General features: G+C 40.0%; 1 protein-coding gene across 1 annotated transcript in view; it reads right to left on the bottom strand.

Annotated features, from left to right (window-relative positions):
• Window positions 1–1,323: 1,323 nt before the first annotated feature.
• GFOD2 (Gfo/Idh/MocA-like oxidoreductase domain containing 2) overlaps window positions 1,324–23,469 on the bottom strand; it is a 36,956-nt gene continuing 14,810 nt past the window's right edge. The window contains exons 2-3 of the mRNA XM_067553127.1: window positions 15,811–16,154; window positions 1,324–5,783 (exon numbers count right to left, since the gene is read on the bottom strand). Of these exons, the coding sequence (XP_067409228.1) occupies window positions 4,885–5,783; window positions 15,811–16,069 (1,158 nt within the window). The 5' untranslated portion in view covers window positions 16,070–16,154 and the 3' untranslated portion in view covers window positions 1,324–4,884. The remainder of the gene's footprint in view (window positions 5,784–15,810; window positions 16,155–23,469) is intronic.

Raw genomic sequence — 23,469 nt, 5'->3', positions numbered from 1 at the left:
GCGGCCCTATTTGTCTAGGCTGGGGCTGCTGGACAGAGTGCAGACCCAAGACTCGGTGTGAGCCCGATTTGAGTCCTGGTCCTCCTCTAGGGCCTCTTCCTGGGTGTCCAGAAATATGCGGAAGCTGTCCTGCTGCTCCCAGAGTCCACGTGGGGCTACTACAAAGGAGCATGACTGCATGAGTCAGAGCAGCTCCATCCTTGCCCAGGCTTGGCTGCAGCAACTGGGCACAAGGAAGGGGGGAGCAGAATGGACCTGCCCCCCAGCACTGCCTGACAGAGGCACAGGAGCAGCTTTTCCGGATGGTCCCTAGTTTTTCTGGGAAGAGGTTTCCTTTGTCCTGCCTTGGCAACTCTGCTGGGGGCTGAGAGAAGCAGAAGGTTTTGCTGCTTCCAGCCAGGCAGCAGACACAGGGAACCCATCTGCACACCAGGAGGAGGAACTAGATATGGACATACTGCATTCACATTGGTTACCACTAGTTTGACTGACAGCTGAGATGCACTAGACCAGCGGTTCTCAAATGGTGTTCCGCGGAACCCTAGGGTTCCACGGGCTGAGCGGAAGGGTTCCGCGAAGAAGCTGTACCGCGCCGCCGAATGTTAAAAAAATCTGGTGCCGCCGAGCAGCTGCTCGCGCGCCGCCGAATCAAGCAAACACCGCGCTGCTGAAAAGAGGAAGATTTCCTTGACTTTTCGGCGAACGGTATGGCATGGGCATGCAAGGGCTCCGTGGGGGGAAAGAAATTGAGAAACACTGCACTAGACCCATTTGTCCATACTGGTGGCAGCCACAGTTCAGAGAGAGAATGCCTGTAGAGTTTCCCAGCTACTGAGAAAGGGGAATGAAGGGCAGGAATTTAAAAAGCTCATGAAGCTACCTAGCACGTAAGAGCAGATTTCGCCTCCTGTAGCTGCATTAGAAATTCTGGAAGTGGATTGAATCACTACCTAAAAACCTGTATTTTATTGATTCCCCCCCCTCCCTTGAGTCAACACAGATATAAGGTGCCAAACTCAGAGCTGGTGAAACTCTTCCAGAGACAGCTGCCAATTCCAAATATGAATGAGAAGTGTTCATACCACCAACAATAAGGAACAACAGGTTGTTTTGAAACCTTATAAACATCCTCTTCCTCCTCTCCAGTAGAGGTCACTATATAACAGCAATACCCAGAATTTATAAGACAAACTAGTTCATTGCTATAGGGTACATACCCCGAATACACTGGAGAGGGGGTCATGAAACTCGGCTGTACTGCACACAGCCAGAAGCAAAGAGTAAAACTTCACAACTATGTTTTAAATTTGACAAAGCTTTGTTAGACTGGCTAACACAGCCCTTAGAAACCGATTACTCTGCACAGCAATACTGTACCAGTGGTGGGCCTGTTAGGATTAGAACTTTAGTGGGTGAACGTCAGTAAAGGTCCATTTCACCCTATATGCAAACCCACAAAAATATTTCCATCGATAATTGAAATTTACGGATAGGCAAATAAAGAAAAATGCTGTCTGAGAACTTAGTCAAGTTTGATTTAAGGTTATTTACTTTGTATATTTTGACAAGTGATATTGACAATTTGTGTTTTAACAAACTTCTTGAATCTCAGGGTGTACAGTCCTTAAATCATTGTCTGATCCCCCCCCCCCTTCATTGTCTGATAGAAATTGACAGAATTCTTTAAAATGCTTAACAATACACTGATGTTATCAGTTGAAATTATCAAAAAATTAAAAACCAAATTCTGCCAAACCTAACCAGAGGTAAAAAACTTGTCACTTAAAGAGGCTTGTAGTTTTTAACTATTTCTTTACTTGTAATTATTTTAGGCAGTACCTGGTCACAATAGATTTCCTGTTAGAGAATATGTCAGACTTTCCTGGAAACAATGGCATTGTTTAGTTTTCCTATTCCCCTGCAACACACAGTATATCTTTTGTAACAAAATATAAACTACTAAAATGGTGTTGAGATGTAACAAATAAAAAAAAATGCACATAGGTGTTAAATAATCTCTTCTCTCCCCTCACCTAAGGCCCCTTTTCCTTGCCTCTTCCTATCTCTGCACTGGACTTTTGGCTAAGCTTGATGGGAGGGAAAGAGGCAGGTTGAAGCAGCCTGCTTGACATTGGGTTGAGTTCTTTCAGCTTACCCTGGAAATAGGACTTCGGTTAGCACCAGTTAAATGGTGGTTTCTGGATAAATTTTGATTTTCTTCTATTATTCTGAGTTTAAATACAATAATTAAGTTTTCACAAAAGATGGATGTGGCAACTCTGTCCCTGTTCCACTTGACGACTGTGCAACACCTTAATGAAGTAGAGCAGAACACAGCTAATGCAGCTGGAAATGATATATGCTGTGTATTTTGGTGGTTCAATTACACGTCACTAGACAATGAAGTAACACTTGTATGTTCAAGGATACAGCTGCTGTTATGGTTTATGTACATAATAAAGCTAACTTTAAATAAATTGAAGACTCAACAGATGAAAGAAGACCAGCATCAGTAAACAGAATAAAACAAGGTGAAACAGCCAATGGTCTTCTCTACTTCCATTCAGTTTCACCTAGTTAGAATGAAGTTTCTCCCTAAATGAAAACAGACTTTTCCTAAGACCAAAGCTTGACTGTTTTCCATTTCCCTTCAATTATTTGGAATCTGACAGACTATATAAATGCATTCTAGTATCAATCTATTTTTAGTGTATTTAAGTCTCTTCTGTCTTAATCCTAGAGAAAACAAATCACCAAACTCTAACAAGGATGAGTTGTGTGGAGAGAAAGAGAAGTGCATTTATTGATAAAGCCAGCCTAGTTTCCATAACTATGGACTTGTCTACAAGGCAAGTTACTGCATGGCAAGCCAGGGTGTGGATCTACAGTGCACACCAGATTGCTGCGCAGTAACCTCCCATGTGGACACTGCTACAGTGTAGTGAAAATCCCAGAGTACAGCTAGTGTAATAAGTTCAGTAACTTGCTGTGTAGACAAACTCTAGCTCTCCCTTGAATTCCCATGGATCTTTTCTGTGTAATTAACAGACCAGTTCTATATATTATGGTCTCTCTAATTCATATACACCCATGAACTTGTGACGTAACTTGTGATATAACAGATTGATGATTACAAATAGTCAGCAAAAGGGGCAAGGGGTACCTTCTCCCTTTTCACATTCTAGTCTCACCTCAGAGCAAAATTCCTCAGGCAGCGACTAGCCCAATCTCTGTGGACGTCACAATGAACAGATACTAATGGTACTACACCACCCTGAAAGATAAGTTACAAAAGAGAGGTGTGTGTCCGTAACAGAACAACAATGACCTCCTGGTGACCTTTGTTAGAGGACTTTCCAGTTTGTCTAAAAAATAATCAGCTCTATGAAAGTCTGTGCTCAGCCAACATAAATGTTTATTTCTGTAAAAAACAAGTGAGACACTTTTCAGAAAGGACCATTTTATGAAAAGGTTATTTTCGCATGTTAATGCTTTATATAAATATGCAGGGTTAAAACTTAGTGGGAATCATTAAAACATTCAAGTAAACAAAATAAATTCAATAAAAAGTCTCTCCTTCTCAATGACAGCCTAATGAACAAACATACTTCTGGGATAGAGTGGAAATTCACTCAAGATCTGCCAGCAGCACAAATTATCCCCTCTGGATACAAAATTATAAGGTGTGTATATGTGGAGAAGTAATAATATCCAGTGTTTATGATTTAAAACAGCTCACCCAAACCAAAAACCATCACTATCCTAATGATTCAGTCACCATTTTCTTTAGCTAGCAGTGCCTGTGTATTGTAGTGATCCCCTTGCCTGCACAGAAGAGTATGGTAATGGGATATTTTCTACTTTTTCATCCAACTTCAAGTTCCTAGAAGGCTTAATGTCTGCCAGTCTCATTATCAAACAAATAGGACATTAAGGAATCCAGAGGCACCACCTGGTAAGCTTTACTATGCAACATAGGACTGGAAATATTAATATAGATTTGGCGTACATGCTGCCAAGGCAGTGAACACAATTGGTCTGGGAGAAGGAAGCTGTGGAAAAAAGTTGATGTGAGGTATTAGTTTCCTAATTATTTGCTATGGAGGAACAACAGACACACAGATGGAACAACAGCTGGAATAATTACAGCATTCCAACTTGTCTAAGGATAGCTGCAGAGACTTTGTCAATGGAGAATCCCTGGGGTAATTATATATCAATTTAAATTAATTTGAAACATTCAGCACACTCACAATGTGCAGAATACTAAGCCTGATCTGTATCTTACAGACTTTGTTCTGTCCCTTCTACTCTTCTTAATACTTGAGTTTAGAGATCTGCCATATCATTACACTTTTCCTTAATAAAGTTTTACAAGCTGAATAAACCTAAAAAAAGTCTGTGAAAGTCCTATTAGAGAGAGCAAGAACAGCTGAGTTGTTGTACATACTCCGTCTTGCTCTACTTGCTCACAGATTAAAACTATAAAAATAACCGAATTATGTGCAAGAGGGACTGTGTCCTGTCTCCCAACAACCCAACAGCAAAAGATCCCTCATTTCATTTTAGCTACTGCAAGTGCAAAGGACAATTCAAGTTTTCCTAACAGTCTCCAAAACAGAAAGTCAGTTTTAAAAAACAAACTAAAAAACCCCACAAAAAAAACAGAGACATTTAAAACTCTCTAAACGAGTTTAAAAACAAAATATTCTGCTCAGGGAGGAACAGTTTCGTCAGACCATGACATGTTTTGCCCACAAGTCTGAAAAAACAAAGTATTAAATAAGAACCTACATGTCTTAAAAACTGAGATGCTTCTATAGCTACATCTGGACATCTTCAACTGTTCCAATCTTCCATAATAGACACCAGCAATGTTTATATTTATAGGTTATTTCTTTGAAGTGCCTCACAAAGGTTTTGGTTGGCATCTGGTTCCTCAGTCATCATTTCCACAGCCTCCCACTCCCCAGACCTGCTGGATTTCTTAATGGCTTCTACTACACTTTGCATATAGAGGCCATCTTCAAAAGAGGCTGCCATGGAGACTGGTTTGTGGTCCCATGTCCGACTGTCTTCCTGGTCTTGGAAAGACAGTCGCAATGCTTGCACCATGTACACCATTCCTTTCAGGTACAGCAATGGGATGTCTTTAAACCCCTTGTCCAGAAGGCCTGTGCTGATGGTCAGAGAATCTGTAAGCAGTAGTTCCTCTTGGAGTGCTGTATTCTTCTGCCCATACAAGTCTGTCCCACGAGCTATAAGGCGACCTGTGGACCCAACAATCATGACTTCGTGAACAAATGATCCAGGCATGTTAAAGTTGAGAGTCACAGTGCTACAGACACCTCCAGCCATAAGCATCTGAAAAAAGCAAAAGTCATCACTAGTGACATGACGGATTCCATTTATAGCTGCGTTCTGCTTCACAAAAGTCTTAAGTAAGCCATGGACCTTCTCTGCCTTCCTGCTGGTTAGATGAGTTAAGAGGTCTATAATATAGGTGCCCATTGTGTGAAGTCCACCTCCTCCCATTAGCTCATCACAGATCCAGTTGTATTTGTGGTTCAGCAAGCTTCCCCAGTACACTCGCACATCACAGATCATCACGTTGCCTATGTAGTGTTCTTCTATTAACTGCTTCATTTTGACAAAAGCAGGCAAGAAACGGAGGACATTACCAACAATGCTCATCAGCTTGGGGTAATATCTGGCAGCTGTAACCATTCGGAAGGCATCCACAGAGGTAGCAGATTTCTCACAGATCACATTCTTTCCAATACCTGCAGACAAGAAGAAAGAGGGGTAAAAATTCTCCCATGGAGGCAAAATATTGCTTTAAAGGCAATTTGCTTGTGCAGTTAAGGTAAAGACACTTATCAAATTCAATTTCTTTTTTTTTTAAATTACTAAATAGTGGCAAGTATTTTGTCTAGAAACATGTGCCAAGATAAAACAGAGAGAATTGTCAACCTGTGACATTATTTCACCAGCTTTATACTTTCCAGACCAAAATAAACTTAAAATTGAGCTAACGTTGTAAAGTCAAGCAAGAAAAAAAGCTGTTAGAAACATGGTAGTTATAAAAAAAAAATACCTGAACTGTTAGAAAGCTAGGAAATTCTATCTTAATGGGAAGTTTAAAAAAAAAAAAAAAAGCATTAGCCAGGAAATACAGAGGTCAGATATCACAAATAACCTTAATTCTGCTCCTATTATTTCCCCCCTCTTTCCATGGTTTATCATCTTCTATACATAGAGGCAATAGGATCATATCCCATCTGTTTTGTTTTGCAGAATGAGCCATTCTCAGCCATTACAGGAACAGTGGGTGGGATTAGTATGGAGATATGGTTGTATGGGAATGTGTGAATCTCAAAATGACATGGGAAGGAAAAAATAAGAGTTATAGTGACGTTTGTACTCTGAAGAGAGAGGATGACTGGGGGTCAGATTCTGAGTTTGCTGTCTATTGCAATGGAATGTGTAGTTAGCAGTGGGTGTTTGTGGCCTTTATTGAGAGTGCAATTAGAAATATTGTACTACCCACCCCCGAGATAATAGTAATGATAGGGAAGAGAACTCTTTGGTCTGGATGTATAGGTTAAGTTGTTTGTATCAGTAATTTATAAAAGAGGAGCATCTGTACATTGGTATGCAGTGTATGGAATGATATTACTGGGTATTGGAAGCTGGACAAGGAGAAAAAGGTAGAATTATGTGGACAATTGGACTGCACAGATGTAATCTGAAGGTGAGAATTTGACCTGTCTGTTTATTACTAGTGGTACAAGAGCCAAAAAGAACATAGCATTAAGTTCTGCTGCCAGAATAAGTTTCAACACTAGCAGCTTCTTTTACTTTTAAACTTGTAAATGGAGAAAATGTGATATATCATTGACACACAATCAGTTCCAAGATTCCATTTACAATGACACATTTCAATATAGAAACACTGTCAATATTGTCAGTTCTTAAAGTCCTCACAGAGGTTCTAGTAGTTCCTTGATTAGGTCCTAATAACTAGGATCTTTGAAGTAGGGCCATTCGTTATCCTCCAGCCATCTGGTATGATTAACTTGAAAACAGGCTAGAAAACTGAACTCATTTCTGGTTAGCGACCAGAGAACTAGTTAAATCAGCCAGCTTTCTGAAGGAATCAGGGCTATCAATTAATCACAATTAAAGCCTGCGATTAACTTGAAAACAAAATTATTGCATTCATTTTTAATGGCTTTAATTGCATACCTCTGGGTGGGGAGAGAAGCATCAGCCATGGAGGAACCTGACAGTGTTTGGTCAGGCACAGTATCCCAATCCACCACTGGAGGGGGAGAAGAGAAGAGGAAGTGGCTCCCATCCCAGCTATGGTGGAGAGATATGGATTCTGATCCTGCTGTGCCCCATTGCCCCAAGCTAGCCCTTTGCTCTGGGGGCCAACCCTCCCTCCCTTGTGCTGTGCCCCATTGTACCCAACCAACCCCTCACTCCAGGGGCCGCTCTTCCTCTGCCCTGTGCCCCAATGTCCCCAGCCAGCCCTTTGCTCTGGAGACTGACACCCCCCCACGCCATGTCTCATTGCCCCCGGCTGGCCCCTTGCTCCGGGCAGAGGGACCCCATTGAGAACAGGGACCTGGTGAGCTCAGTCTCCCTGCACCAGCCTCTCCTCCACACCCTCCCGTGAAAACAAGGGCTCACTCAGCTGAAGGGAGCTCACCTAGCTCAGTAAAAGGAGGCAAGGCTAGCAAGCTCAGTACCAGAAATCATCCTTCCAGAAGCAGCAGCAAGACATCCTCCTCCCGCACAAGTCATTGCTTACTCACCGCCCCTCCTACTTCCCCCCGGAAATACTGAAGGCAGGTTTCTAAGATGAAACTCTCTTCCTCTTTGGACAGGAGGCAAGTTCAGAAACCCAACCCAACAGGAGCGGTATCAAGATTTCACCCTTCTCCTGCACAACTCGTCCTTGTCCTGTCACACTCCGCCCATCTCCAGTATACCAAATTTCTGAGCCTACTTGTAAGGCTCTAAAGTTTGACGTTGTTTTATTTTTGAGTGCAGTTATGAAAATATAAAATCTACATTTGTAAGTTCAACTTTCATGATAAAAAGATTGCATTATAGTACTTGTATGAATTGAACAGAAATACTACTGCTTTTATCTTTTTTACAGAGCAAATATTTGTAATCTAAAATAATATAAAGTGAGTACTGCACACTTTGTATTCGTGCTGTAACTGAAATCAATATATTTGAAAATGTAGAAAACATCTACAAATATTTAAATATTCTATTATTAACAGTGCGATTAAAACTGCGATTAATTGCAATTTATTTTTTCTAATCTTGAGATTAATTTTTGTAATTGCTTGATAGCCCTAGCTGGAATCTTTCACGTTATCAAGCATTTCTGATTTTGCTGCCAGCTTTTTCCTTCCCATCCCACAGAGAGCAGTGGCACTGGTATTGTGGATAAGTTTCCTGGAGGTAAAATCCTGAGGTCATTGTAAGCCAGCACAAGACACTTTTTGTATGGGAAGTGATTTGTCCCTGTCCCCATTGTTGTTCACCTTACACCATCCTGCATTTCAGGGGGACTCTATGTATAGGTATTGCAATGCTTTTTGGATCATTCCGGTTAAAAGTTGCTATCAGAAAGGAAGGCAATATGATTTGGGAGAGGGCAAGTAAGAAATTAGTATTAAATTTTAAAACTTTACATCATGATATAGCTGTAAAGATTATTTGTAACTAGCCCTAATGCTGAAGAATGACTGTTCTGATTTAATTTAGCCACGTCTAGGAGCAACTTATGGGCCCCAGAGTACCATATAATCTTCAGGCTAAACAAAAGTATCTGCCTCCTACAGTCTTGATTAAAGGGGAGGGCACAAACAAGTATGAGGGATCCCTTCACTGACAGAATACCCACAAAAAATAATTGAAATGACTCCTTTGGATCTGTGCACAGGGCGAGAGGCTCTCTTTGGTTGTGAAGTAGTTTCTTGGCAAAATGTAAAATCAATATGTTTCACAGTGAATCACAGTGGAGATCATTGCTGGAGATAACGGCTCAATATACACAAGAGCTGCTTGAAATCTAGACAGCAGAAAAAAACTGTCTGGAAACAAACCCTCTCACTTCAGATCTGAAGAAGAGCTCTGTGTAAGCTCAAAAGCTTGTCTCTTTCACCAAAAGAAGTTGGTCCAATAAAAGATTTTACCTCATTCACCTGGTCCCTCTCACTTTAGGAAGAGAATGAAAACTGATATCAAAATGGAGAAAAACAATTTCACAGATACTTAGAGATACCAAGAAATTGTCAAAAACTATGCAAAGAAAACTGTGTTTAAAGCGATTAATGCAACATCTCTCTGAGAGTGAACCCAGTGCAGTTACTGTGCAATATGCATATTAATAATATCTACTCAGTTGTATTCCCTCATGCTGCCCTCAGATGATGTTCACAGGGGAAGAGGGGGTGTCAAACTACTTCTGAGCAGTCTAAGAGTGACTGTAATGAGTTTGGAGATGCACAGGAGAATTTACGTATTGGAGATATCCTCTGAAATGGTCAGGGAGGAGGAAAGGGGGAGATGAACTCGTCCAAGACACTTTCTTCCAGGGTGTTCCCTTGAAATGCTTGTATCACTCATGGTCACCCCATGAGTAAAGTAATCTTTGCACAAGTAACCCTCTTCACTCCCATCTCAGCAAAGTTTCATCCTAGTTCAGATGGACTCTACACATAGGCAAGGTAATGGACAGACAGCATTAGGGTTAGAGACTCCAGGGAGAGCAGCTGTATTGGGATCTGGTGCTTTTGACAAAATCCCTGTCATTGACACCAGGAGATTAGAAAGTGATGCACTTCCTGTCACAAAAATAAGATTCCACCAGGCACCAAAACAGGAAGAAGGGAACAATAGAAGGCACTTTGCATTAGAATATGGATTAAAGGTACCATGACACACTTTCTTTCTGCTTTCTTAGCTTTGTCACGCTTCCTCTCTCTTTCTAGCCTCCAACCAAGGTAAAGGGGGGTTTGTAATCCGAGTCTGGCATTAATCACATTTAGAGTTTTCAATAATCTGGCCATTAAAACAGAGCTCTTGGAACACAATTACTTTCAGCTCACACATACGCCATCCCCCACCCCCAGCCTCCTGTGATGCAATCTGCATTCACGTCAGCCCTTCCTCATGTTCATCTCTACACTGTAGGATTCCTAAAGAAAGACTGTTGCCAGGAATTCCTAAAGACAGACTGCTGCCAGAAAGGACCTGTGGGACTTAAAAGAGCCACACCTGTTGTGGAATAAACAATCATAGATGAATTTTTATCACTATTCTCTTCCCCATTCATCTAGCCTCAAAACTGCACCACTGCTAAGGCAAGACCCTTCGCCTTTGTGGAACCTACCACCTGGAACAGCTGTCTTGTGTCTTTCTGCCTCAACACCCCATCTCATTTAAAATCTCATGTAAAATCTGTTTCACCTTTACACATAAACCAATTCCTCTCCCCTAATATTCCATATTCCACATCTTCTGTTGATTTGCTATTGGAGAAACATTAATACTGATCTCCAAGCTGAGCAGTCTGGACTCAAAGATGCACTGATCAGAGCTGGGAAGGGAAAGGATAACATCCTGTTAAGGGAAAGCAGGCCACGGAATGAAGGGATTTACCTACAGCAGTACACCACTTACTTAAAAATAATGCTTCTAGAAGACAGGCAATAAAGAGGAATAAATTGAAATGCTTAACTAATAGTGGACTTACAGATAACAGCCAACAATCCTAGAAAGGAAGCATCAGTGCTGGGAAATGTACATTTGACAGGGGAACAGGAAAAAGCTTTCAAAACAGTCTGCATGTGATGATCATGCAAAGATTTTTACAACAGCCTGTCAGCCAAAAGGGATGCCTAATGTGTCATATACTTGGACAGGCTAAAAAGAGATTTTCCTGTTTGCCTGATACAAACCAGACTGTTGATCCACATCCATTTCTATCAGACCAGCAGAGAAACAGACCAAACCCTACTGTAAAATCAACTGTGAGCTCAGAGTCTCATTTACCTTGGAGGAAAGACTCTTCAATGGAGCTTCATCTTCTCACAAGTTGCTCTGCGGCCTATTACGGTAAACACTTTTAAGAACAAGCTTTGGAAAACAAATGTGGAATAGCAAACAGATCATTCAGGAAAAGATGGACCCATCCAGGGTACCGATACTACAGTGACGAGGGATAGGTTAGACTGGAATAGATGGTCACTGCATTTAAGAAGGGTCATGATAACTAGAGCACCCTATGACGTTGCTATATATCCAAATTCTCTTTCATATCAGTTAACTTCAGTCTTCGACACTTTGATTCCATAATGGAGGGACAGTTTATAGCAAGAACATCTCTCAGGAAATTGCTAATTTGATTGTGCCAAATATTGTAGCCACATGCAGCATCTTTGGGGACTATATTTTATGGTTGAATCATGAAAATCTCAAAAGCCTTTAAATTATACGGAGATGGGCCAGACAGTATGAGTTGTAGAATATTCATAGCCCTTTGTACCATACAAGAACATAAGAACGGCCATACTGGGTCAGACCAATGGTCCATCTAGCCCAGCATCCTATCTTCTGACAGTGGCCAATGCCAGGTGCTTCAGAGGGAATGCACATAGCAGGAGGTAATCATCAAGTGATCCATCCCATCACCCATTCCCAGTTTCTGGCAAACGAAACACTTCAGAGCATGGTTTTGCATCCCTGCCCATCCTGGCTAATAACCACTGATGGACCTATCCTCCATCAACTTATCTAGTTCCTTTTTGAACCCTGTTATAGTCTTAGCCTTCACGACATCCTCTGGCAAAGAGTTCCACAAGTTGACTGTGTGTTGTGTAAAGAAATACTTCCTTTTACTCATTTTAAACCTGCTGCCTATTAATTTCATTTAATGACTCCATTTCTTGTGTTATGAGGAGGGGTAAATAACACTTTATTTATTTTCTCCACGCCAGTCTTGATTTTATAGACCTCTATCATATCCCCCTTTAATCGTCTCTTTCCCAAGCTGAACAGTCGCAGTCTTTTTAACCTCTCCTCATATGGAAGCTGTTCCATAACCCTAATCATTTTTGTTGCCCTTCTCTGCACCTTTTCCAATTCCAATTTTTTTTTTTTTGGCGATGGGGTGACCAGATCAACACGCAGTATTCAAGAAGTGGGCGTACCATAGATTTATATAGAGGTAATATGATATTTTCTGAATTATCACCTATCCCTTTCCTAATGATTCCCAACATTCAGTTAGCTTTTTGACTGCTGCTGCACATTGAATGGATTGTTTCAGAGAACTATCCACAGTGACTCCAAGGTCTCTTTCTTGAGTGGAAGCAGCTAATTTAGACCCCATTATTTTATATGTTTAGTTGGGATTATGTTTTCCAATCTGCATTACTTTGCATTCATCAACACTGAATTTCATCATCCATTTTGTTGCCCAGTCACCCAGTTTTGTGGGATCCCTTTGACATTTTTCAATATTCTTTGGACTTCACTATCTTGAGTAGTTTTGTATCGTCTGCAAATTTTGCCACCTCACTGTTTAACATATTCATAAATGATCTGGAAAAAGAGGTAAACAGTACTGGTCCCAGTACAGACCTCTGGGGATACCACTATTTACCTCTCTCCTTTCTGAAAACTGACCATTTATTCGTACCCTTTGTTTCCTATCTTTTAACCAGTTACTGATCCAGGAGAGGACCTTTCCTCTTATCCCATGACAGCTTATTTTGCATAAGAACCGTTGGTGAGGGACCCTGTCAAAGGCTTTCTGAAAATCTAAGTACACTATATTCACTGGATCATCCTCTCCGCATGTTTCCCTCAAAGAATTCTAACTCATGTAACAACCAGCTATGATTAGAGCAGGTGAAAGGTGAGACCTAGCAAAATCCCATTTCTAAATTACTTTAACAAAATATAGTGTAAACTTTTGAGCCTTCTCTGGCTGTATAAGGAGGGAGACTGCATTCACCTCACAAACCTTTGTCTCAAGTTGTAGAATCTCCATTATTGGAGGATTTTTAAGAACAGGTTCGTTAGTCCTGCCATGAGTGCATGGGACTGGACTAGATGATCTCTCGAGGTCCCTTCCAGCCCTATGGTTCTACGATTCTATAAGTCTCCAACGAACTGAAATGAGCAGATTAGTACATGGAGATTTGGTTATTATTCATCCTCCCTTCAGGAATTTCTGTGTGGTACATTAGGCCCAAATTACTAAGTAAGGGACTCCAACATACGTGGAAGAGCTGTATTGAGTCCTAAAGCACACTGTGACTTACCTGGTAATTTTACTGATTAGCTAACTCTCTGTGTTGATGAAATGGTTATATAAAATCTGCAATACTGAAGCAGATTATTTGTGCACTCTATAGCAGAGGGAGTGCAGTCCTAAGGGGCTTGACCATTCCACCAGGAGGAGCCTTTTTGGGGTTGCTAACTGCTGGAGCAGGGGCCCCCTATCTAGGTACTGATCACTTATGCCTTGCTCATGGTTTGAAGTTAATATTACTAGGTCACTGTTATGTTAGGATTGTACCCACGTGTGTTACTGGATTGTTGATTAACTGCTTATGGCTACCAATAAATAAAAAAAATGTAAACTAGTATTAGTGCCACCTGGCACCCCCCCTTTCTCCTCCCTCAGCCAAGCTCCTGACTCGGGGGACTGGCTTTCATTGCACAACATTCTAGCCATTCTCAAACCCCAATCTTCCAGCTGGTAAAGCACAAGAATATCTCCAGCAACATACAATTCCTAGTCAAAAAGGCTCTAGATGGATTGCTATTTTAATTTTGATATCCTAACAGGCGTACTTGCCATCTCTGAGCCCATTGTATAGACAGTGTTCTTCCAAAATCTGGACCAAAGAAGAACGTTCTTGGTAGCGTGCACATGCCTCTGGAATTTGGTTCCACCAGAAATGTGTTTAAGGAACATTTTGGACAAATTTAGAAAAAAACGAAAGACAGCAGGACTAATAATTACATATTGACTCTGAAATGGCCACATCAGACAGTCTTTAAACGAGAACATTTCAGGGAAAATAAAAATAAATGAAGAGTAAATAACCCTTTGCTGTTCCAGAGTTAATTTGTTGATCAAGTCTTAAAAGCCATCAGTCCCCATCTTTTTACTATTCAATTAACACTTGTCTCACAACTAATAATTGGGATAGGCAAGTATGCATTTCATCGTCATTTTCTTCATCTCCTTTGATTGGAGCGATGTCATTTCATATGTCTTAGCCTTTGGAGAAAAGGAGTTTTAGTAACAACCTAAATTTGTCTCTTGTTCAGATTACTTTACCAGAAAAGGTTTGACCCCATAAATTCAACTTACTTCACATGTAACCTGCAGAGGGTCTCACAGCAAGTGAAACAGTGACCATTTAAACAGCACTTAGAAGAGATTTTAGCATATTTTAAGCAATCAATTCTCATTTGTACATTAAATTTTCCATCGCAGTAGTTCCTTGGGACCTAGGACTAGCTATAAAGCACTCAAGACAAGTCAAACAACGTGAAGACAAAAATCACATGAAACATGTGACTTCTTAGAAGGGCATGCATGAGACATTTCCTTCCAAAGCAGTTACTATAGACAAAAATTCACCTAAAAGGCAAAGAATAAAAGTGTTACCCTGGCTGATATAGCATGGCACATTCCCCGATCCTATAAACCCATTCACTTTGATCTCCATTAAGAGTCAACAAATTGTCAATCTTTAGCTTTACAAGACTATGTAGAGGCACACACCACTCTGAATACAAATATTAAGGTTGGAAAGTCAAGAAATCAAAAGTTAGGAAGTTAGTTAGGAATTCAAGTTGCCTGTGCAATCAGTTCCCAGTCTCCTTGCCCAGCCAGTCCCAGTATCTCCCCTTCTCCCCACCCCCACCAGCTCTCAGCCCTCTCCCTCCTGAGTTCTTGTCGCAATCCACTTCTTGAATCCCAGACTCTGTCCCCTCTGTATTTCAGTCAGGATGACTCCTCCTCCTATACCATGATGCCTGGGTGCCAACAGAGGGAGAAACAAGAGACATTCTCAATTCTTGTGCCCAGGCCATGGGAACCCTCAGCAACTTGGAGCAAGTCCGGCTCAGCCCTTGGGTGGAGTATGCTCAGTACTCAATATACAAGAATTTAGCTCACAAGTCTCTACTGAGCATCTGCAAACAGATTTTTTCAAAGGCTTATCACTTGGTCAAATTTGGGTGTTTTTTTATGCAAACAGCAAAAAGCACATCCCTGACCACCAGCACTCCACCGCTCCCAAAAAACATTTCAAGTCCCTGCTCCAGAGCATGGGAGTGCTAGAACTTCTCAGCTAATCTCCTGCAAAAAAATTTTGAACATGGGCAACAAAACATATTTTCCCTAATCTCGTTCTCAAAAGTAGCTGACTCTTTTTTCCCCTGAGACTTTCCAAAAAAAATTCAACCTGAGGCAGATACCCAGAGTGGAAAATTTCAGCCTAAACAGTTAAAGTTTTGGCAAAGTTACAAGCAACTACAAACCAGGTCTTATAATGGGAAGTGCCAGGTAACTTTAACCACAGGGTGCACTACCAGCTCCAAATACAACACAATTTAGAAGGGTGTTTTTATAGAACTATTGATTATCAATTAACAAGCCAATAGCTACAAATTTAAATTTATTAGCAAGCATTTTTCAAACAGATAGTCAAAAAAAACTTTTGCTCTTACTCCAAAGAGAGAAAACAGTACCTAGAGCTTTCACAGCAATTTGCCGGGTTAGTGGTGGAGGGATGTTGATGCAAACCAAATCTACATCCTGGTGCAGCAAGATATCATCAGTCCGACTTGTGTAGAACTCAATGTTCATCTCCTCTGCTAGCTGCTTTGCTTCCTCTTCAGTCTTTCCCCAAAGTGCTTCAATGGAAAAACCCTCTGCTCTCAACAAAGGTACCAGTACCCGGGCAGTGCTGCCCGTCCCAAACACACCCACTCCAGGAAGCATTTTCATTGTGTGTTCATTCAAGCATTAGTGTCCATATGTAGATCGCCAACACAAGATTGAGATCTTCAGCCTTCCATTTCAACCACAGCTCCTAAAACAGGAAATGTTACAGATGGACGTTACCAGAGGGCACATTTTTTCATCAAATACATTCACTACTGGATATTAGCATCTACCATTTTGGTGTCATAGACAAGATGTCGAGAGACGCTCAAACTGAAATCACAGCTAAACCTAAAATAGAGTAGCTAAAACCAGCAGGCTGAAAGAAGATCCATATTGCCCTTGCCTTTAATGTGAAAGTGTAACAGAGAAACAACATCTTAAGGGGTGAGCTTCCAAGAGGCTGCTTGGCTCAACATGAAGCACTGCATACTGAGATCTTTAGTCTTAGCAGCCACATTGCCAAAGATGAGGGACACCCAATCTTGAGTTAAAAATTGTCAGTTATGGAGAATCCACTAAGATCCTTGGTAAGTTTAGGAATGTAGGTAGAGAGAGGAACAAGTAAATAGAAAGTCCACTTGTAAAGATGAGATATAAATCTTCTAACAAAGAACCAAACACCATAGTATTACAGCCCTCCTAATCTTGGCATATATTACTAAGTAAAATCCTCTCCTGAATGTAGATTCTAACCATGAGGCAGTACAAAAGCAGCAAGCTTTCACATGAAGGGTTAAAGGGAAGCACTACAGCAAAGAACAAAAAACCTATCAAGATATTTAACTGTAGGGAAACTCACTATCACCACTGCACAATAAGGTATAGTTAAAAGCAAAGTTTTAACAACTCATATGATAAAAGTATTCTCTTCAGTGAGAGTAAGGAGCAGGAAGTATACTTAGTTTATGTTTTTATTCCTTTGCATATTTTACATTCTATGCCTGATTCATTGCACATACCACCATTAGTGCCTTCTGGGAGTCCAAATATAAATTTTTTTGGCTCTGATGCCTAGCTGGTATAATTCTCTTCTGCCCAATTTCCACATCAGCAATTGTCTGCTTAAGTAAAGTATAACTCTCAGTGTCTATTAGTTGCCATTAATATTGTTTTGTTTTGTAGTGATGATACAGTCTTTTGGTACATGTAAAAAGTGCTTTAAGTTAAGCAGCGATATCAATTAAGCATGGGGGGGGGGGGGAATGACATGACAATAAAATGAAGTTTTGCAACTGTATTTTAACAGGAAAATTAATGGATAGTTTGTATTCCTGTTGCCTACAATACGGTAGGATGTTCCACAACATTTGTCTCTAAAAAGCTTTTTTCCATAGCAAACACCATCTCCCTAGTGTGTTTGTTCTGCTTAAGACTTTTTTCACTCCAGCTAAGATTGCCACTTAAATATGCTCGAGTACCAATGATAGGAAGTTTTACTAAATTTAGTTGATTAGAACAGACAGAACTTTTTTCTTGAACTAGTAATTTACACGAGATTTTTCCCATTGATTTTTACATAAAAAGGTATTTAATTATAAGAAGTGCACAATCCTTAGCTATAAAATTATTTTTGCTCACACATATTTTAACAAAAACTCAGTTTTCAGGGGTACAATATATGAAAAACACAGTATGAGAAGCAGTTCATATTGTATTGCTGGTATAACACTTGTTTGTTACATAAAAGAAAAATGAATTAACAACTAAATACAAATGTGAAATCAAATGAAAACTTGTTATATTTCTCATCTTCATCACTGTAAACAATTCCAGTTTATCTGTAACTATGTTTTGTGAAAGACTGCCTTATGTAATCTCGCCACATATCTTTTTTCTTATATATTCATTTTTCTATTTCTGAAATATTTTAATCAGACACTATAATGTTTGTTACATAACCCCTAAATAATTTGATCAATGGTATTTTGCAAGCCCTTTATCAACCAATATACTTGCATTCTAAAAGGTGATCACCAATGTACCAGTAAGGCTATTAGCCATGATGGGAAGGGATTACTGCTTGCCACAAGCTGGGAACAGGCAACGGGATGGAACACTTGACGATGACCTGTTCTGGATACTGGCTATATGGACCATTGGTCTGACCCAATATGGCGGATCTTATGTTCTTAATAGCTGTTTACTTTCTTAGATGTTCCTATTGTCTTATTTATGGCTACACAGAGATACATAATTTGCTGCTTGGGCTCCTTGTGTTCCTTTAACAGATGTTATTCACAATAAAGTGGAAACATATATGGAAAGTAATGCTCTTACCACACACCTCTTTCGTTGGATGAATCAATACGTTGAAATTTTATTGATAAATAAATTATTTAAAAATTAAAATAAGAACTCTCTATATAGAGTTGACACTTTAAAAGTTGCCAAACCTGGCACTCAGTACTCATGCTGAGAAATACCATAGTCCTGACGGAATCACTGGGACTATGGGTAGAGCACTGCTCTACTCAGTGTGAGAGTAAGGCTATCACAGTGCAGCCTTTGGTTGTCCCAATGCAGTCATGGTTAACTGAAATGCAAGACCCTACTGAGCAATACTACTAACCTGAAATTATTTCCTTCATTTCTCCTGCCCAATGCCACATTATACTTGCTATTGCAATTAACCGATTTCTTCATTGTCTGTCACTGCGAATTACATTTGAATGTGCTTTCGCTGATCAATTTACAGAACTCTTGTGGCTTTGTCTCTTGTATTCCAACACACAGATACATGTAAAATTGTGTTTGTCTAACCACCAGTCAAGTTAATTGGATCCGACTAGGTGTCCTTCTCTGTGTTTAGGAAGCCCTTTAAGAGGACCACATTTCTCTTTTTCAGTTCAGCAGGAGACACACAAAGAATCAGGAAAAAAAAATGATAAAAGTCTTCTTAGATCATACCTAATCCACCCTACAGGGGCCAAAGCAAGACTGTTCCCGATCATGTTACCAAAAAAAAAAAAAAAAAAAAAAGACACAATATCTAACGTGTTTCTGCCATTTTAAAAAATTATTCCAGGCTACAATAAAAGCACTTGCAATATTCAGCTTCAGTTTTATTTTACTCTGGACTATACAGAACAAGTCTTCTCTCTCCATGGCATTTACCCCCAGCAAATATAGATACTTGTATGCCATTATCATATTCCCACACTCATGAGGCATTTAGCCAAGCCAGACATATTTACTTTTTAGTCTTTCCTGATAAAAATCAGTCCCTCCAGTTATTTACTTACTGCCTTTTTCTGAATTTCCTCTACCCAAAACAGTCTCTAGTATTTGAAGTGCTGTCTCACAAGAGCCACAGGAAAGAACAGCCCCCTCCCTTCCCCCCCGCGTCTCCCCGCCCTCCCCCCACCACCTTCCTAGACATCTATAGCCCATGCTTTGGCCTTTTTTTTTTTTTTTTTTGCATGGGGGGGAGGGGAAGGAGGAGGAGGAGCTGTTATATCCCTTGCAAGTTGGCATCCAACATCATATCTATTATCGACCTTCTTTCTCAGGGTTACAAAGTCAGGTAAATTTCTTCTTTTAAAATAGCTTGGAAACATTTATGTTTGCTTTTCTTTAAAAGCCCATTTTCAGAGAGCAACAGTCTTCTTTCTAGGCTGAAAATGGGGATGCCAAAGAGAATGGTTGATAGACCCTTAGCAATAGCAGGTCAAACAGCAGCACTGTCATGCTCTTGAAAAAATGCCCACAAACTCTTCTATAAGCAATAAAAAACGTTTTCCTTTTGGTAAGAGAGAAAGAGCAAAGTACCATTTACAACGCTCCCTACAGATCTTCCTCTCCTAGAAAAGCCACATTGTAAGTTAAATGTACAATCTGATTTACAGTTTAAATGAAAGTCTCACTATTAACATTGCAAATTCTTTTACAAGCTACTAGTGCTTAGTAAGCTCTTTGAGGAAGAGGCTGGGGTCTCCACACACATTCATGAAGTGTCTACTGAAACGAGGCCTTAATCAGGCCTTTGGGTACTTCCATCACATAAAGCAAAATATAATAAGTCACAGAAATAGCAAAGCAAGCCCAGCACTACTGAGCTTTTATTTTGCTTGATGTGCATAAATGTTTATTAAGGCTATGAAAAGTTAGCAAATATTTACCCAATGTACTTGGCATCTGTATTCATTGTTCTGTGTTACGGTACACATATAGTGCCATACTCCTTTGCTTTTTTTATGGGCAGAGTGCAGCACTTACTTTCATTTGGAATTCACTCCCAGTTAATAAGCATCTAAAATTAAATGTCAAACAAGTCTGGTGCCAAAGGACTTTGAAGGATGTTTATTATTAATATAAACACAATTTTATTGATAGGAAACACTTCATTTTCATGTTTATTTAACTTTTATCAGCTAATAATACTTTCTACTCTACTGGCAGTTTTCTATGAATGTGAAGAATGCTAGTGTAACAATGCACCTACATTTGGTGGGATTGGGGCTGGAAAGCAAGAAGCAGCATGTGGTAGAAAGAATATCATAACTTCCTGCAATTATGTAGAGAAAGTCAAAACTACAGAGCATATTGAAAGTCTAGGAAGGTCTAAACTGCTTGAAGTTGTTAATATGATCCTAAACATACTACTTCATAAAATATTTAACTGCAGGCTGTTGCCACTCACACTGAATTCACTGTTTTAGCACCTTTTAAGTTTGGATTGACTTTTTCTGTATTTCCTGTCCTGACATCTCTTAGAAATCACACAGTGGTTTCCAAGGAAGTAAACGGATAAGACACAGAAACTAGATCCTGGCATCAGTGAACACTCAGGAAGATGAAGAAACTTGCCCTGGCCTACTGGGGGGGCAGCCAGCATGTCCCAAAATTTAGACAGCAACATTTTCATCAGTTCTTCACAGGGATAATCCACATTCCAGTAGTCAGTCAACTAATTTTAGCTTCATGAAATAGCAGCATTCCTTAAGGACCAAAATTGGGGCAATTTGTTTAAATGAGAGGATCACTTCTCCCTCTACCCATGTTTCATTATTTAAACCTGAAGTGTCAAACTTTTGGCCAGTTGAGGACCACGATTGGAGCTTGCCAAAACCCTGAGAAATGCACCTGAATACAAAGCATTTCCAGATATTTACAAGACATGAGAATATGGAAGCATACACCTAATAGCACTGAGTTATATCTAAGATACTCACCCCTTCTAGAGGTCTGAACACATATACAAGCTGTACTCAAGACAGATTACTTATCTGTAATGTTCTGAGTGTAGTACTGTATGCCTCCACCCTCTTAAACCACCCGGCATTGCTGGCGAGTCAAAGCTCTGTAAATTATGATCTTAGCTGCAATAGATCTTACTATACACCATGCCTCCCTCAAGACAAATACCACACCATCACACTTAACTGGTGGGTTTTTTCAATGTAGGTTAAACTAGAAAGGCTAGCTGCTCCTGTTATGTATCCAGAGATAGTAATACCCTTGAAAAACTCCATTTACAGGTCAGTAATCATCCTCTTTCTAAAGCCAAGTGTTGTTTATGGCATTCCACTCTCAGTGACTAAGTAACTCTAAAACATTCAAAGGCAGAAATGCCAAAGGATTTGACTTTCCTTTAATATGAAGGTAGGCAGTTTATGCTAAATATGAGATTTATTATTATGAAAAGTAACTCCAATACCTGTTCCTTACAGAAACTATGCTCAAAACAAGTTTCTACAGAAAAACATGGACAAAAGCAATCATGTTTGGTAAATACAAAAGACATACAGTATGATGATGAGCTCCTCTCACTCCTCCAGAAAAATACCACCTGCAAGACTCACATCTCCCCTGTAAGCAAATATAACCCATTTAGAGCACTTCTTTAGCCAAAGTGCAGGATCCAAAATGACACTCTGAGGTGCCCTGGTCCTATAATTGGCTTTCACTGTCCAGCTTTTGCGCAAATTGAATAGGAATGTCTAAGTCCTGGTCTATCTGTAAACTTACACCATTTAACAAACCACCAAAGCACTTTTATTACTCAAAGAGAATACACACAGGCTTTCACTGAAAGAACCAGACTGGTTTTTATTCACCTGTTTCATTATCCATCTGTGTTACTTCGTGATGCTGAGAGGGCTGAAGAATTTCCTAGACACCCAGAGGGAAGGAACTCTTCAACGATTTTATCTTTTGTTTGTCCCATAGGTCTTCGGTTTCTTTGAGGTTCTTGTCATGACACATATAGGAAAGTCTGGAGAGGGGTGATTCTAATGCTATCCTAGGCAAAAGTCCTTGCAAGGCGGCCAAGACAGGTAATTCTTAGTGAATCATGAATGGGAAATGAGAGAAGGCATGAAAACTAGAGCTATCCAGAGGTAATCGGTCTCTGTCCCATATGGCAAAGATCTTTAGGATAGGGAAATTTAACTACAGAGTCAGGTCTGAAGGCAGATGCTTTCTCAGTTAAACTTAACTACAAAGTCCCCTCAGAGAAAGTGGGTAATATTAGGACTCTGCAAATAAGGCATAAAATACATGGACTGTTGATGTCAGGGGTTCAAGGAGCGTTTCAACTATGTTTTCTATTTAGACTGTATGGTCCTCAGGGCAAGGACTGTATTCTCTGTGCCTTGCACAGCACTGAGCACACTGTTTCCATCTGACTGACACTCCTCATTACAAATATTTATATATAATTCTAATTTTAGCAATAAAAACCAATGTACTTGTTTTATGAATGCATTAGATCTTTATAAAGTAGCTTCATAACCTTATTTATACTCTGACCATTTTAAGGCTCAGTGCTTTGAGAATTCAGAAAGTTGACAAGACAGACAAATGACTTTGCAAATGAATTAAAGGTCACATCTGAAGGCAGATGCTTACTCAGTTAAACTTACTGTATAAACAAGATTTTGTTAAAGGAAATAAGCAATCTCCCTCAGCAGATATTACAGAGAAGTCCGTCTTCCACAACTCATCTTGAGTTTTACAACATGAATGATGGGGCTGCCTGAATAACCAGAGTCTCAAACAACCACTAGATGCTAAGGTGAGTGTTTTTCTTAACAGCAAGGGCTTTATTCCAGAACAAGATGTTTCATCCCCTTTTAGCAATCTGCCTTATTAAATATGAAGAAAAAAGTTTAGGACTCTTGTTAAAAGTAAACAGTTCACAGCATCCAAAGCAAAAATTAAACTTCTTCTGACAACTACATCTTCATTCTTCCTTTCAGCAACCAACACACCAACTAAATGCAAGGCTGCCGGACCTCTTTTTCCACTTGGGTTTCTCAGATTGGATCTGGACCTAAGTCTGTTATGTGATAACCAAATACTCCTCTGTCTCATCACTAAGAAGTTGCAGGGTGAATGGAAACACATCGAAAAAGGCTTAGGTCCTTCCTCTCAGACCAATCCCAGAGGGTCATTACAGGTGGCAGAACAGTTACCCAGAAAGTCCATTTGTTTGAACAGAAAGAATTCGAACAATGATA

Source organism: Emydura macquarii, unplaced genomic scaffold (assembly GCF_026122565.2).
Source record: "Emydura macquarii macquarii isolate MOO-44397 ecotype Brisbane River unplaced genomic scaffold, CSIRO-AGI_Emac_v2 contig_295, whole genome shotgun sequence".
NCBI classification, from domain to species: domain Eukaryota; kingdom Metazoa; phylum Chordata; order Testudines; family Chelidae; genus Emydura; species Emydura macquarii.
Note: the sequence above shows the minus strand (reverse complement) of the source record. Positions and strands in the feature narration are given on the sequence as shown.